The 17,059-nt window shown below is 40.1% G+C and overlaps 1 protein-coding gene across 1 annotated transcript in view; it reads left to right on the top strand.

Moving 5' to 3' along the window:
* Positions 1-3,172: 3,172 nt before the first annotated feature.
* LOC105938291 (E3 ubiquitin-protein ligase rnf213-alpha) overlaps positions 3,173-17,059 on the top strand; it is a 106,286-nt gene continuing 92,399 nt past the window's right edge. Inside the window, exons 1-4 of the mRNA XM_036141658.1 lie at positions 3,173-3,278; positions 5,195-5,301; positions 5,699-5,900; positions 6,080-6,363. Of these exons, the coding sequence (XP_035997551.1) occupies positions 3,176-3,278; positions 5,195-5,301; positions 5,699-5,900; positions 6,080-6,363 (696 nt within the window). The 5' untranslated portion in view covers positions 3,173-3,175. The remainder of the gene's footprint in view (positions 3,279-5,194; positions 5,302-5,698; positions 5,901-6,079; positions 6,364-17,059) is intronic.

Here is a 17,059-nt window from a genome sequence, read left to right as displayed (position 1 = left end):
CTTGAGTTTCATAGATGTCACGTAGTAGAGAAGCGACCGTGAGACTGTTTTGATTCAGACAACAATGGCGGCTCGCATCGAGGAAGCAAGCGTTAACATTGATGCTGCTATTTCTTTCGTGTTGTCCAATCTACCTAATATTGTTTCATTAAAAGAACATCAGAGAACGGCTCTGAAGGCTTTTGTTGGTGGAAACAATGTTTTCGCCCTTCTCCCGACCCGATTTGGCAAGTTTTGTTTTACGGGGGCGCGTCCGCGGCAGAGCGGTTAGCGCGAACCATATTAGGAGGCCTTTAGTCCTCGATGCGGTCGGCCCGGGATCGACTCCGACCCGCGACGCTTTGCTGCCTGTCTTCCACCCTCTTCCTGTCAGCTCACTGTCAATAAAACCCGTGCCACTAGAGCCGCAAACACATAAAAAAAAAAAAAATATATATATATATATATATATATATATTTTGTTTTTTCCTGCGTCGCTCTCATCAGCGTCACGGGTTGGCTTCGGTGTGAGTGGTTAAAATAGCACGTCAATAAAGATGACAGACAAGTGGCTTATCCAGTCATAAGCAAGGATTTTTGATAAGGACTGAACTTATATAGCGCTTTTCCAGTCATGCTGACCACCCAAAGCGCTTTACACTATAGCCACATTCACCCAATTGCTCTCACTAACACACACACATTTATACACCGAGACACAGCTCAGTAGGCAACTTGGGGTGAAGTGCCTTGCCCAGGGGCACATTGACATGTGGCAAGGGTATGCTGGAATTAAACCCACAACCTTCTGATTGCCAGACAACTACTGAACCCATCAAGCCACAGTTGCCCAGTTGTTGTCTTGCAATCAGAATGTTGTGCGTTTGATTCCAGTAGCAGCCTAACCCCAAGCAGCCTACTGATCTGTGTATCGGTGTATGAATGTGCGCGCGTCAGTGAGTGCTATTGGGTGAATGTGGGTATAGTGTAAAGTGCTTTGAGTGGTCTTTATATAAATTCAGTCCATTTACTATTTATACTGCTAGATCGTGTGACACTTAAATTGCAAAAAAAAAGTGGACTTAACCAGAACGTTTTAGGGGCTTCATAGCAAAGGAGGTGGATACATATGCACATGCCAATTTCAGATTCAAATTCCAGGTGGGAAAGTAACCAAATAGATAAAAAGCCAAGAGAGGTGAATACTTTTGCAAGGCACTCTATAGTGTACCTGGAACTCAAAGAACAACATTAAATTTACCTGGGCAATTATGGTAATTCAATCTGAAAAACTCACACAGAAAGAAAAGGCAATTAGAAGAATTTTATTGATACAATATTTTAAGAGTTTGGCGCTCAGACCTCGGCAGGAAAAATTCACGCTGAATTATACTTCAATATGCATAAGCAGGTGTATGAGAATAGGGATATTTTCCCCCGGGCCTGAAACTGGTGGTGGAGTGGAGATAAATAAAGTTTGTTCAGTCCATATGATGATCTGTTTGAGCTAGATGTCCAATTTTGATAAACACAGGTTTGCATGACCTGTCAATGATGAGCAAGCATGAAGCGACTGTGGAGAGGAAAAACTCCCCTTTGGGAAGAAACCTCTGGCAGAACCAGGCTCAACATGGCGGTCTTCTGCCGGACCGTTTTAAGGAGTGACTGGGAATTCCATAAGAGTCCAGGAGGAATTACACTCTGATAGGGACGAGGTTGAAGGAGGACCGTAGGAAAGCCAGGCGGAGCTTGCTACGATGGTGGAGAAGGGGATGGAGGTGGGTTGAAACCGGTCATCAAAGTCCAAACCAGACACGCGCAGCCACCGCTTCCTCGCTGAGGAGAAGGCCGAGACAAGGATGTGGAGTTCTTTTAAGATGAACCCAGGATGCTGATTGGCTTCTAGGAGGAGCAGTTCAAAGCTGATTGGCTTGCGTCGGAGGCGGATGAGTCTCTGATTGATGGCGGTAGGCAATAGAGTTTCTTCAGTTTGAATTTTCGCTTAAACTCCATTTCTGCTTATCTTTTTTCAAACTACAGACTGTTTTTATACAAAAAGAAGGTTATGTGTTCAGTTATGTGTTTAAAATCTATGAACATATTCTCATTTTAAAATGCCACATTGTAATGATGAACATGAGCCATGGGTAAGGTTTTTTGGTCTTGTTGACCATGGACCTTCCTCCAAGTGAACCACAGTCACACTTGGGCCTTTCCTGTTGAGACCTGTCAAATTAACTGCTGGTGCGTTAACTAAAATATTTTTTTTTAGAGATTATCCAATACTACCACCTAATGGCCATGTCTGATATTGACCTTTGTTAGTTTCTCATGTCAAATCAAATATTGATCAATTTGTGATAATACTGAAAGCGTGATTTGGTAAATAGAACAGTACTGAATAGTTCCCAGACTGATCTGTAGAAAATTATTCAAAAGTTAGTTTTTGAATTTAAAGAAACTCATCTTACAAATTTTGCCATTTTGCCATTTCATTAACGCACACAGCAAGCAAGAGAAATGTTTTTGTTTTTGGGAGAAAAGAGAAAGTTATTTTACTTTGCTTGTGTGACTGTGAGCACATTGTGTACAACAGCAATACTGCCACTCCTTTTACAGTTAAGTGAAAATGAAAGTAAATGCATCACAGAGCTATAAAAGAGTGTTTATCGTTTGAAGAGTTTCATTGTCAGACAGATGAGGATGAGGAACATTGAACAAGGTAGGTTATCAGACAGACGATTGTGTTTTCTTCTCTGGTTTAATTTATTGATATATTGTTTTTAAAGCACTTAATCATGAGTGGGTTCACTGAAGTGGTTTGAAGTTGTATTTTTATGGGTAAAATCCCATATTTATTTAATCATATTCATAGTATTCATTTTGAATACTCTGCTTTATGATACAAGTAATTAATTCACAATCAGGTTCAGATATAGACTGCTTTGAATTTGAATGTACTTTCCAATTTTTCTGTCCTCTAGTTGGGGCCACAAAGAAAGAAAGCAGGAAGTAGAACAGTAACAAACACTCTGCAAGATTTTTTTTATGGTTTGTGAGTCTACAGTGTTCATATAATGCGATGACCTAAATGTACAAGGTAACACCCGTTTCAAAATAAAATCTGTGTTCTGTTAAAAATATCCAATAATAAATATACACTGTAAACTTCTAACTCTTTCGCCTAAACAGGAACATGAAGTTCTGTCCAGAGTGTGGAACTTCAGTGGATGAATCATATAAATTCTGTCCTGAATGTGGCTTCAAGCTATTTCTTTTAACTCAAAAGAAGACGCGAGGTAAATTGAGCAAAGACTTTGATAAATCAGCAGTATCTGAATGGAAATCCTTAATTTATATTTTTGTGGTATGCTAAAACAAATAAAAATATGACATTTGAATCACTCTATGGTTTTATAGTCCCCTCTTGCACCTTGATTATCTTTATAGAACTATTGGACAAGCATACTGCTGGTAAATGTTTAACATAAGTACTTACATATAGCAAAGGTTTTTTGTCTTTTCCAACCTATGATTACATTTCTGTGAATTGTAGAGTAAATAAAATTTCCTGCATTTATACATATTTTTTTCAATCTACCGTTTTTTCATATTTTGTCACGTGACAACCTCAAACTTTAAGTGTATTTGCTTAGGTCCTCATGTGATGGACCAGCACAAAGTAGGACATAATTATGAAGTGGGCAGAAAAACATTCACCATTTTCAAAATCTTTTCCAGATTAAATTCTGAAAAGTCTGGTGTGCATTTGTATTTAGATCCTCCTTTGTCAATGCTTTGTAAAACTGTTTCACTCTAGTCAGTCTAAAGACTGATTATTCTGCCCTCTTTGCAAATGAGCTCACACTCAGATTTTATTTAAAGTGTTGATTAACATCGAGTTTTTTGTTTAAATAATAATTTAACTTTATTGATCTCACAATGGAGAAATTCGCTTCTGCATTTAACCCATCCCCTTGGGGAGCAGTGGGCTGCCACTGTGTGGCACCCAAGGAGCAGTCTGGGGTTAAGGGTCTTGCTCCGGGACCCCAAGTGGCAGTCTGTGGGAGTTTAACTCAGAGCCTCCAGGACCCAAGGGCAATGCTCTAACCACTAGGCCAGCACTTCCCCTTTGTCTGTCTGAGTTTGGACATTTACTTGCATGTTGTAACCCAGGATTATGCTTTGACCTAAGCCTTTCTATTACAGCCTTGGTTTTTATGTTTAGTGTTGTTGTCATGGTGGTAGGTTATCCTTTTCCCCAGTGCTGACTGTTTTGCCGTCTCTGAAAGGTTTTCTTCAGGACTGCCTTGTATTTATTTAGCACTATCAATCTTCTCATAAACGCTGACCAGTCATCCTGTTTTTCCTGAGTAAATCATTCCACAACAAACTGGGGTTTGTTAAGTGTGAAGCACAGTGTTAGTTCTCCATTACACATGATGTTTTGCATGTAAGCCAGGAAATGCCATGTTGAAATCATCTGACTGCAGTACTGTCTTCAATATGTGTGCAGTCTAACCAGCACTGCTTGTACTTTTAACAGGGTTATTTTGGGGTCTTTCTTCTGGTGCCTATTCTATAAAGGCCAGATTTGGGCAGTGCATGACTAACAGTTACCTTGACAGCACTTTTCCCCACCTGAGCTGTGGGTCCCTCAGGTACCACGGGTCTCTTAGCTGGCTCTCTAAATTCTGCTCGTTTTACTCAGTCAGTTTAAGTGAATGGTCTTGTGGTACGCTTTGCAGTTGTACAACACAGTTTCATTTTTTGGATTATGGATTGAACTCTGCTCTTTGAGATGTCCACAGATTGGGATACTGTTTTATGAGCTGCTTTAAACTCCTCCATAACTTAATCCTTGTTGTCTTTTTACACTAATAAACATTAGCATAAACATTAACAAACCTCTGAGCTCTTGCAGATAAGATGATTTCATACTAATATAAAATTATGCAAGGACAGAGTTGAATCAGGCGACTTTTGAAATTATTTACTCTTGATTTTATCTAGGAGTGTCAGAGTAAAAGGTGCTATATAAATATGCAACCCACACTTCTCAGATTTATTTGTGAAATAAATTAAATAAAACCTTCACAAGAATGAAAATTTTCACTTTGTAACACAGTAGTTAATATCTAAATGTATTACTATGCTGCCCTACACAAGATGGAAATTAGAGTTGTGCGACTGTTAATGTTTTATTGTTGAATAGATACCTCTTCATCAGAAAATCAGCCTGCTGTCAGCAAGGAGGAGAACCAAAACAAGGATCAAGATCGGGTCGTAGAAGCTGAACAAGAGCACCAAGATGAAATAAAGGTTAATATTTGAAGAATAAATAATTTTCTTGTTACATTTCTTCGCCACTGCCAGCCGCTAGGGTTTCTGCTCCACCGCTGTCGAACTCCAGCATTCCTGCTCCTCTGCTGCCGGACTCTAGACTTCTTTTGTCGCCGACCTTCTCACATCCTCTCACCAGCCTCCAAGGTTCCTCCTGCCCCATTACCTTCTAGGTTGCCTGCCTTAACTCTGTTTTGCTCGCATCATGCCCTCCTTTAAAGCCCCCCTGCACCTGTCCTGTTCGGGTTGTTTTTTGGTTTCTTTATTCTGTAGGATTAAGGCTTTTTGTCATCATAGTTATAGTTATTAACACTTAAAGTATTGATTTCAGAATTTGTCATTATAAAAATCTATTTTGTTTGACCTTTTCTTTTAGGTGCAGAAAGCTTTTGATGTCACTGAATCAGCCACAAATGACTCTGCCAACACTGTCTTAGAGAACACAAGAGACACATCATTATCACAGAGCCAGGCACCATCAACCAACAAGGCTGCTGTAGTCACACAGGTTCAAGGAACATGTACAGAAGGTGAAGGGGTATTACCAGTGTCTTCTGAGAGAAATGTTCCACAATATGGTGAGGAAACTACTGGATCGACACTGTCTGTCAATCCAACTCAGCCTCCTACTTCTTTACATACTACTCAGACAGAGCAATATACAAAAGGTTTAGTAGAAAAACCAGATGTATTGCATTGTGCTGGTGACATACATGTTTTTGATAATTATCTAACTTTACGTCACAACTCTCCTCAGCTGCAGAATGCAGTTCTGCTGCTCCTGAATCATCTGAACAAACACCTCAAAAAGTGTCAAAGCAGTCAACTTCTGAAGAAGATGGAGATAAAGTTTCTCAAGATAACCTGATTGTGTCTGGGAAACAAGTTGATTATGGAAATGGGTTGAATGATGAACACGAAGGCAGCAAGGAGAACCAAGCAGCTCTCTCTGGACGTTACCCAGATAAGGGTACAACCCAAAACACTGAGAATTCCTTAAGCAAATGTTCTGGAACAAAGGAAACAGAAACCTCAACTGAGGTAGTTATAGATCATATATACACAACCATGTATTATGTTGTGTGTTAATTCAAAATTATACTTAAATTGGTTTCAATGCTTAATACTGGAACTACATTGTGTGCATTAATTCTAGAGTGATTGTCATCTTTTTTCTAACTATGGTAGAAATTGTTCTAATATTTGTTTTCTCTGAATCGCTGCACCAAGAGTGTTTTTCCTTACACTAATGTTCATTGACAAACCTCTGAGGGTAATGCTTACTGCTGGAGAACCCGATATTCAGCCAGACACAGAGCTTCGTTTTAATAAGTTTATTGCAAGAAGTAAACAGTGGCAGGTGAGGCAGGCAAGCACAACCAGACTTGACAGATGAGTAATGACTGATGGTGCAGGCAGGGATGAGCAGGTTACCAGAATATAGAGGTAGGGTGAATGGCAGAATCAAACTGACCAGGAGTTTCAGGCAGTGACAGGCTAACCAATGGTGAAGGCAGGGACAGAACAGAAAAGGCGATGTGGACCAAGGACGCACCAGAACCTGCAGAGGGAGTAGCTGGAACACAGTGGGGAAAAAGCCAGACTTGTGCAGCACGCAGACACAGGCAACATTTATCAGAAGAGTCCAGCTGGCTGAGCACACAGAAACTGGTAGAGGCAGGGCCCATCACAAAAGAAGAAATGAGATGAGACGTTCTGGCAGTGAGTGGACAATTGAGGCAGGTATAAGTAGGCAGGGGAACTGGTGTGCAGAGGGGACACCAACTGGTTGCAACAGCTGGAACTGAATCAAAGGATGAGTGGTGGCAGAGGGGAGTGGAAAAGTCCACAAATGAAACCAAACGGAAACCTAAATCATCTGAGGCCTTGGAGAAAAGCTGATTTTATACTGATATTGAATAATGCAAAGACAGACTCAATTAAGGGGACTTCTGAAGATAATTATTCTCACTTGACTTTTTTGTTTAGGTGCAGAAAGCTTTCAATGTCACTGAATTAGCCAGAAGTGACTCAGATCTTATCACAAATGACACTGTCAACGATGTCTTAGAGAACACAAGAGACATATCATTATCACAGAGCCAGGCACCATCAACCAACAAGGCTGCTGTAGTCGCCCAGGTCCAAGGAACATGTACAGAAGGTGAAGAGGTATTACCAGTGTCTTCTGAGGGAAATGTTCCACAATGTGGTGAGGAAACTACTGGATCGACACTGTCTGTCATCCCAACTCAGCCTCCTACTTCTTTACATAGTAATCAGACAGAGCAACAAACAAAAGGTATAGTAGAAAAACCAGATGCATTGCAGTGTGTTGGTGACATACAAAGCAGCTTTGTTTTTGATAATTATCTAACTTTACGTCACGACTCTCCTCATTTGCAGAATGCAGTTCTGCTGCTCCTGAATCATCTGAACAAACATCTCAACAACAAGAAGTGCCAAAGCAGTCAACTTGTGAAGAAGATGGAGATAAGACAGTTTTTCAAGATAACCCGATTGTGTCTGGGAAGCAAGATGATTATGGAAATACGATGACTGATGAACACAAAGGCAGCAAGGAGAACCAAGCAGCTCTCTCTGGAGGTTACCCAGATAAGGGTGCTACCCAAAATACTGAGAGTTCCTTAAGCAAATGTTCCGGAACAAAGGAAACAGAAACCTCAACTGAGGTAATTATAGATCACACATGATGTATCTATATCCGGGGTAAAGTTCTCTGTCAAGGTTTTAAACTGAAGCTGCTCTCAACCAATGAAACCTGGCAGAGCCGGGTAATTAGCCAATCAGAAAGAGAGAAGGGCGAATCTTTGCAAAGTGGACATTCGCCAGTCTGAGGTTTATCCACTGAATAGAGATCAGTGGGTTTATCGGTGTTCAGTCATTATAACTTTTGGAAGAGCATCTCAAATTGGTCACAGATGACATAAATGAAAGTAGTAGTGGTCAAAGGTGTTCTTTGGATCTATATACCAGCAGGTCAGAAAATTCATAGTGATCATAGTGTTGGTTATGTCTCCTGCTTTGTCCAGGTTGTGGTTGGTCTTGTATGATTGTAGGATTTTTTATACTGAATGTGACAGGGACCCAGTGGAGTTAATGTACAGATGTGAAGTAGATGATGTAATGATGAAGCTACTGTCTTTTGTACTAGTTGTAGTTTATGAAGGTTTTCTGGAGGACAGGGAGGGAAGGGAGCTGAAACTGTGAAGTGGAGAGGTGAGTGGACTGTGGACCAGTTTGGCAGAAGTGTGAAGGGAGAACTTGATGCTGCATAGATGAACGTTAACCAGGTGATGATGTAGAAAGTGAAGTAGAGGATGGGAAGGCTGTACAGGATGGCACCAAGGCTCCGAAGCTGAAAGGTGAAGAGATACAGGAATTGTCAATGGTTATCTTATAACTGCCAGATTTGGTTAAAGTTGACTTTGCACAATAAGCAAGTGAGGTAACTAATGTGGCATGACGTCCACGGTCAAGGGAATATATGGGCTGACTCAAAAAAATATTCCCTGATGGGGTCACAGTGGTTGCTGGTGCCTATTTCCAGCGTTCACTGGGCGAGAGGCGGGGTACACCCTGGACAGGTCGCCAGTCTGCAACACATGGACAGACAGGACAAACAACCATTCACGCACACACTTACACCTAAGGACAATTTATAGAAGCCAATTAACCTAACAGTCATGTTTTTGGACTGTGGGAGGAAGCCACACAGTACCCGGAGAGAACCCACGCATGCACAGGGAGAACATGCAAACTCCATGCAAAAAGGCCAAGGGTTGGATTTGAACCCAGAATCTTCTTCCTGCAAGGCAACAGTGCTATCCACTGCGCAGCCCCCACATATATATATATATATATATATATATATATATATATATATATATATATATATATATATATATATATATTAGGGCTGGGCAAGTTAACGCGTTAATTTTGCGTTAATTCATTAGACTATTAACGGCGATATTTATTTTATCGCGCATTAACACATGTTGCTCACATGCTTTGTCAGTGTCAGTCAGCACGCGCGCTGACTGCAGCGCGCTGTCACGGCAGCACTCTCCCGCTCCCCCTCCCCTCTCGTACATGGCTCAGCGGCGCCAGCCAATCAGCACGCAGGCTCAGCCTGGCCCGCCCACTCAGCTCTCAGACAAACTTAACACACAAACAGCTGAGAGAGACCGCAGCAGCGAAAAAACATGAACTGGGGAAGTAGCAACGTTTGGCTTTATTTTAATACCGTAAATGAAATCAAGCTGTATGTTTTGTAAAAAGCCAGTTCATTTCAGTGGAAACACAACAAATCTATCTAAGCATGTGAAAAAACATGAAAACGTCGAGCCACAGAAACGGAGAGAGGAGACGAAACTTCTGTTTTGCCCCGAAAGACCCACAGACGTCTCTGACTGAGGCGTTTCAGTCCTCCATGGAACATCCAGGTAGATCAGTGTTCATCTTCAGCAGCAGTTCATGTTAACTTTCAAAGTAGATATTATCTATCATATGTTACTGGAGCCCACACATAACATGTAATTAAGACCTTGAAAGAACCCAGTACATATATTAAAAAGTGTTATTTAAGATAAGATAACATTAGCTAATCCTTTTTTTATCCCACGACGGGGAAATTTATAGGATTAAAGCAACAGGCAGGTGCACACAACACAGACAAAATTACACAAGGATTGAAATATATAAGAGGTGGATTAGCGAAAAAACACTGAACATAACATTATTGTTATTATTATTATTATTATTATTATTATTATTATTATTATTATTATTATTATTTAATTGTAATAATAAAATAAAAACCACAAAACCCAAAAGGTCAACAATTTCATGATACATGAAGTTTAGGGACTGGCTAATGTACAGCAGGTCAAAAAAGGCCTAATATATATATATATATATGTATATATATATATATATGTATGTATATATATATATGTATATATATATATGTGTGTGTATATATATATATGTATATATATATATATATGTGTGTGTATGTATATATATATATGTGTGTGTATATGTATATATATATGTATGTATATATGTATGTATATATATATATATATATATATATATATATATATATATATATATATATATATATATATATATATATACTGTCATGGTTGAGTTTTGGTTTGGCTTTGTTTTTCTGTTATTTTAATTTTTTCATCTCTTTTGGGTTAGGTTTGACTTTATTTATTGTTAGTTTTCAGTCATCAGTTATTTTATGTCAATTTTCACTTCACCTCCTCAGCAGTCAGTCACACCTGATATCATTTACCAGTCAATTAGCCAGACCCTGGTTCCACCTGTGAAGTGTTCTATTTAACCTGCCTCCGCCTTCAGTTCAGCACTGGGCCGTCATCATTCCACACCTCTCCATGCCAGTCCCCGGTTTGCCTCAGAAGAATTGTTTTTCTCGTTTAAGGTTAGTCCTGCCAGTTTCTCTTGACTGATACTCTGCTGTTTGTCCCTGGAGAAGTTCTGCTCTGTGTCCTGGTGTCTCCAAGGTTCTGCTAACCTGACTAGCCGCCCTGGAGAAGCTCAGCTCTGTGCCCTGGTGTCTCTCAAGTTCTGCTAAACTGACTAGCCGCCCTGGAGAAGCTCAGCTCTGTGCCCTGGTGTCTCCCAAGTTCTGCTAAACTGACTAGCCGCCCTGGAGAAGCTCAGCTCTGTGCCCTGGTGTCTCCCAAGTTCTGCTAACCTGACTAGCCGCCCAGAGTGCTATGAGGCCTGCTAGCCGAGAAGCACCTAGCTAGTGTGGACTATCTGTCTCCGGGCCGTCAGCTCCTGCCATCACATTCATCCCTGACCTTCTGCAGTCCTGAACCTCCGGTCTTCATCACTCACCACCCAGTATACTTCCTTCAATAAAGACTCAAACTTTTAGTCCCGTGTGTGCGTCCTGAGTTCATCGGTAAACAAAACCCTGACATACACACACACACGTGTGTGTGTGTGTGTGTGTGTGTGTGTGTGTGTGTGTGTGTGTGTGTGTGCTTTCGTTTATCTATCCTGGTGGGGACATTGGCATGAATACACACCAACACCATGGGGACCAAAAACACCGTGGGGACCAAAACCATGGTCCCCACGGTGCGAACCACTCCAGTGAATAGAAAATGACTTTCTAATATGGCTGGTGAAGTTTCCTGAGAAGTCCCCAGCAGGCTGTTTTTTGTGACTTTGTGTTTGCTCTATAGCAACCCCAGAGGTCAACCCTGGTATAGCAGTGTGTACACAAAGTCCCCAGCAGGCTCATTTTCTGAAATTGTGTGTGTGCTCTAGAGCGCTACCAAAGGCCAAACCTGGTATTACAGTGTGTGAACTAAGTCCCCACCAGTACTGTTTTTTTCATACAGGCCCCACCAGCACTTTTTATGCGACTGAATGCCATTTTTGTCATTAGAATGTGTTTATTATCCTCTTATACACTTTTTGTTACCTGATTATTACATTTTGGGTCTCATATCTCATGAGAATTTAATAGAGTTCACATTGTTTTTTATTTGTTGAATTTTGTATGCTCAATACAGTTCTCTTTTCTTTGTGCAGAGTTTGTGAGGTATTGGGTGGTGGGTTTAGCCCCTAAAAGTTTAACATTTGTGCATTTAGATAATTATAGATATTGTGGTTATCTTAATTTAATCATTTTGTGCTGTTTTTCAGTTGTGAAACGCAGTTGTGAAACAGTGAACGCACCACCAGTCAGCGCTGACTTGTTCAGTGAACTTATGCTCACTTGCGTACTGTACACAGAGAGAACTGCCACTCAGGGCAAAGGACTTGATTCAAGTTTTGTAACTGTAGCCTACTGCTAAAATTAGTGCTGTCTCAACTTGCCAACATCCATGTAACGTGTTCAGTGAGTGTACAGAGCTGAGGACTCCCGTGCAATACATGTATACCACTCAAAGTAGCACTGTGTCTCCCGCCAGTGACCATATACTATGGTCCATGAATGCACCGTCCTTCAGTACTCACGGTGAGCTTGTTGAAGAGTGAATGTGAACCTCAATCAGGGCTGAATCATGAAATGAATGACGCAACATTTTGCTGTTTACCAGTTCAGGGAGTTAGAGAATTATGCACTATGCAGTCAGGGCTCCTGCTAAGCACTGAATGAGCCGGTGAATGCAGTTTTTGAATGAATCTTTTTAATGAACGGATTCTAGTGATTCAGTACAGTCAAAAGAACTGTTGAATGGGATAAACACTTCTTTTTACTGTACTAGTAAGCACTAGTGAAGTGGTTCAGAAGAAATTACTCAGTTGTGGCAGAAACATAACTATGACCTGTTCAACTGTGTTAAAAGTAAACATATATGCGAGTACTCTCATGTATAAATGTAGGTTGCCAGACTCTGCAAAAAGCATCATTTTTTGCAACACACTTAAATACATCAGCTACATCCACATACAAAGCTACTCAAATTATGTTTCACTGTACTGTAACCAAGTATCAATTTGTCCCTCTTTCAATAACAAGAAACAAAGATGAAATCAGATTCAAATGTAATCAGCAAGAATTTATTCTGGGTCTGGCAGTAATGGCCTACCTAAGGCCAATAAAATAAAAGATTTTATGGACTGGAACATACCTTCCCTTTAAATCAGTGTCTGTTTGTTTAACTCAAAATATGTTATTTCATTGTAGTGACAAAAGCACTAAAAAAATAAAAATAAAATAATAAAATAGACTTATTCCAGCAACACAAATAGATGCCAACAATATAAATGAAATATAACAACTCAAAATCTTGTGTAATGTCTGTTTTCAATCAGTCTCTTTTCAGTGTTTATCAAAAGTAAATCAATCCTTTTGATGAACATTCAATCCTCATCACAAATTGTGGTTTTAATCTAAGGGTATGAGTTAGATTGTGAGTTGACAGTGTATGAGCATATCTGCAATTCAGTTGTTAAAAGTTTTCATTCTGTATGATAAAAACTAACATATTTTTTTAGCTTTTTTCTGATATTGTACATTAGGCTTCTTTATGTAGTGTTGTCGGTTGTGCATTCTTTTAATGGGGTTTTCATGAGCCCCTTTTGGTTTTTAAGGAGTTTTTTTTGAATAGTCAGAGCCGCAATTTGGTATTTCTTAGTCCAGGAGAATTAAATAAAGTGCCAGTAAAGGAAACAAAATTTGCATACCCTCCAAAAAATACTATAGAGCTCGATAGAAAGAAAATGTTTTCCTGTCCTGGGACACAGCGGTCTCTGCCTGGCTCTGGTCCACCCACACTAGCAGGAAAACAGTGTAAGAAGTGGTGACTTGATGTGAAAGATGGCTAGTAGAGACTGGCTACAGCTTGGCCATGTCTTCTCCCCTCTCAGCATTATCCTAGTGCTAACCCATGAACTTTCCTGCTCTGAGGTCGCTGCTCTGCAGACGTAAAGCAGAGCTTACTGTTGTGACTCTTAAAGAGTGTGGCTTTTGACACTGAATAACAGACTTGCTAGATAACCACTGGGTTCCAGTACCAGCACAGCAGCCAGAGATCACTGTAGTGGAAAACGGCTAGCATTTATCTTTTATCAGTATGTCATTGTCAGTGTTAGCGGCTAACAGCTAGCAGCTAACAGCTAACATCAGCACTTTTCTGTTAACAAATTAAGCATCCTTACACAGTCAGAGAACGTAGGCCCCTCTGTCATGCTCACACAGTATTATCAAAGCTAATTTAGCTGTCTCCAAACTCTTTTCACTGTCTTCCTGAGTTCTAAGCTTATCAATTGCTGTTGTTTCTTATTATCACAGTGTTGACGGAGAGCACGGTTCATTGCAGTTGATTTGCAGATACATTTTCAATAATTATTTAATTATTTCCACAGTGCTATAAGGTTTGGGTTAGGTTATGATTAGGTTATCAGCTGTAATGGAACAACCCACTAGTGTTCTGCACAAATACTACTGCATAGGGAACAATAAGTGGACTTTTCCTGTTTAATTTTAAAATGGGCCATCTCTATACTTGCTGTAGCTGTAGCTTACACATGTGCATAACTGAAGCCATTTTGTATGTGTTAGAGCAGCAATGCAGCAGCACGACAGAGACAAGATGTGAGGTCTTAAATTTGTTAAAACTTTTAATCTAAGGGTATGAGTTAGATTGTGAGTTGACAGTGTATGAGCATATCCGCAATTCAGTTGTTAAAAGTCTTCATTCTGTATGATAAAAACTGTAACATGTTTTTTTAGCTTTTGTAATAGGTAAGTCAAATGCTGATATTGTACATTAGGTTTCTTTATGTAGTGTTGTCTGTTGTGCATTCTTTTAATGGGGTTTTCATGAGCCCTTTTTGGTTTTTAAGGAGTTTTTTTGAATACTCAGAGCAGCAATTTGGTATTTCTTAGTCCAGGAGAATTAAATGCAGTGCCAGCAAAGGAAACAAAATTTGCATACCCCCCAAAAAATACTATAGAGCTCGATAGAAAGAAAATGTTTTCCTGTCCTGGGACACAGCGGTCTCTGCCTGGCTCTGGTCCACCCACACTAGCAGGAAAACAGTGTAAGAAGTGGTGACTTGATGTGAAAGATGGCTAGTAGAGACTGGCTACAGCTTGGCCATGTCTTCTCCCCTCTCAGCATTATTCTAGTGCTAACCCATGAACTTTCCTGCTCTGAGGTCGCTGCTCTGCAGACGTAAAGCAGAGCTTACTGTTGTGACTCTTAAAGAGTGTGGCTATTGACACTGAATAACAGACTTGCTAGATAACCACTGGGTTCCAGTACCAGCACAGCAGCCAGAGATCCCTGTAGTGGAAAACGGCTAGCATTTATCTTTTATCAGTATGTCATTGTCAGTGTTAGCGGCTAACAGCTAGCAGCTAACAGCTAACATCAGCACTTTTCTGTTAACAAATTAAACATCCTTACACAGTCAGAGAACGTAGGCCCCTCTGTCATGCTCACACAGTATTATCAAAGCTAATTTAGCTGTCTCCAAACTCTTTTCACTGTCTTCCTGAGTTCTAAGCTTATCAATTGCTGTTGTTTCTGATTATCACAGTGTTGACGGAGAGCACGGTTCATTGCAGTTGATTTGCAGATACATTTTCAATAATTATTTAATTATTTCCACAGTGCTATAAGGTTTGGGTTAGGTTATGATTAGGTTATCAGCTGTAATGGAACAACCCACTAGTGTTCTGCACAAATACTACTGCATAGGGAACAATAAGTGGACTTTTTCCTGTTTAATTTTAAAATGGGCAATCTCTATACTTGCTGTAGCTGTAGCCTACACATATGCATAACTGAAGCCATTTTGTATGTGTTAGAGCAGCAATGCAGCAGCACGACAGAGACAAGATGTGAGGTCTTAAATTTGTTAAAACTTTTAATCTAAAGGTATGAGTTAGATTGTGAGTTGACAGTGTATGAGCATATCTGCAATTCAGTTGTTAAAAGTCTTCATTCTGTATGATAAAAACTGTAACATATTTTTTTAGCTTTGGTAATAGGTAAGTCAAATGCTGATATTGTACATTAGGCTTCTTTATGTAGTGTTGTCTGTTGTGCATTCTTTTAATTGGGTTTTCATGAGCCCTTTTTGGTTTTTAAGGAGTTTTTTTGAATACTCAGAGCCCCCAAGAGCCTGTGCCCCTCATAGTGCTCTTTTTAAAGCGCTGCATTTGAACCCAACCCTAACCAACATTCTTCAGGCCTTCCTCCAAACATATGCCCGAGGTTGTCAGCAGTATTGTCTGAGGGTTACTCATTTTTGTCACTATTACCACTAAAAACAAACAAACAAATTAACAAAAAGCTTCACATTATATACTGGGCCTCCAAAGTGCTCTCTGAAACTAGGCCAGGAATGGCTTGTGTCCATGAAATGGGAAAATACTTTTAATTATAGGTTACTATTAATTTAGTCAACAACTTGAGGATACTAGGTATTTGATATATTCAATCTACTGAATATATCAAATATCTAGTACAGCCAAAGTAGTAATTACACTGCATCTAGATTATTTAGGTCAATAAAAAGTAAAGGTTTAGAAAGTACAGTATTTCCCTCTGAAATGTAGTGGATTGTAAGTTTAAAGTTGCATAAAATAGAAATACTAGTAAAGTGGGCTAAAGTACTTAGTTAGTGTCCACCACTAGTATAGTGAAACTTTGGTTAAGGAGAGAGACTTTAATGTTAATAATTTTCTAGTTTGCAGTTTAGTGTTAAATATAAAACATTAGTTATTTGCAGCACTAGTCTGTAAAGCTCCCCTGTGAGCTGAGAAGTGGAGAAATATTGTGTGGTCCTCTGCTGAGCCTCAGTTAATGGCCCATCAGCTTCAAAGGGGCCGCCCTCTGCAGAGCAACGCCCTGCCAGCTGCAGCTCTGCAGGTGCACGGTGCGCCCCTCCCCCCCCCTCCCGCTCCCGCCCCCTCCCTCCCGCTCTCCCCTCCACACGGCGCGACGGGACCGCAGCAGCAGCAGAGAGTTACAGGAGTTTCAAGAAGCGGGAGCTGTCCGACTCGACACCAGCAGCTGGTAAGTTTTAAATTCTCTTATTTTTTATTTAATCTGGCATGATTTTTAAACGATAGGTTACGATTAACAGTGATATTACTCGATAAGTTATGATAAACAGTGATATTTCTCTTAACAGAGTAGTTAGCATAAGCCAGTTAGCGTTAGCTAACCCTGCTAACGCTAGTGTGTTAGCAGGGTTAGCT

The sequence above is a fragment of the Fundulus heteroclitus genome, chromosome 9, assembly GCF_011125445.2.
Source record: "Fundulus heteroclitus isolate FHET01 chromosome 9, MU-UCD_Fhet_4.1, whole genome shotgun sequence".
NCBI classification, from domain to species: Eukaryota; Metazoa; Chordata; class Actinopteri; order Cyprinodontiformes; family Fundulidae; genus Fundulus; species Fundulus heteroclitus.
The sequence above is the reverse complement of the archived record's forward strand: the minus strand, read 5'-3'. Positions and strand labels throughout refer to the sequence as shown.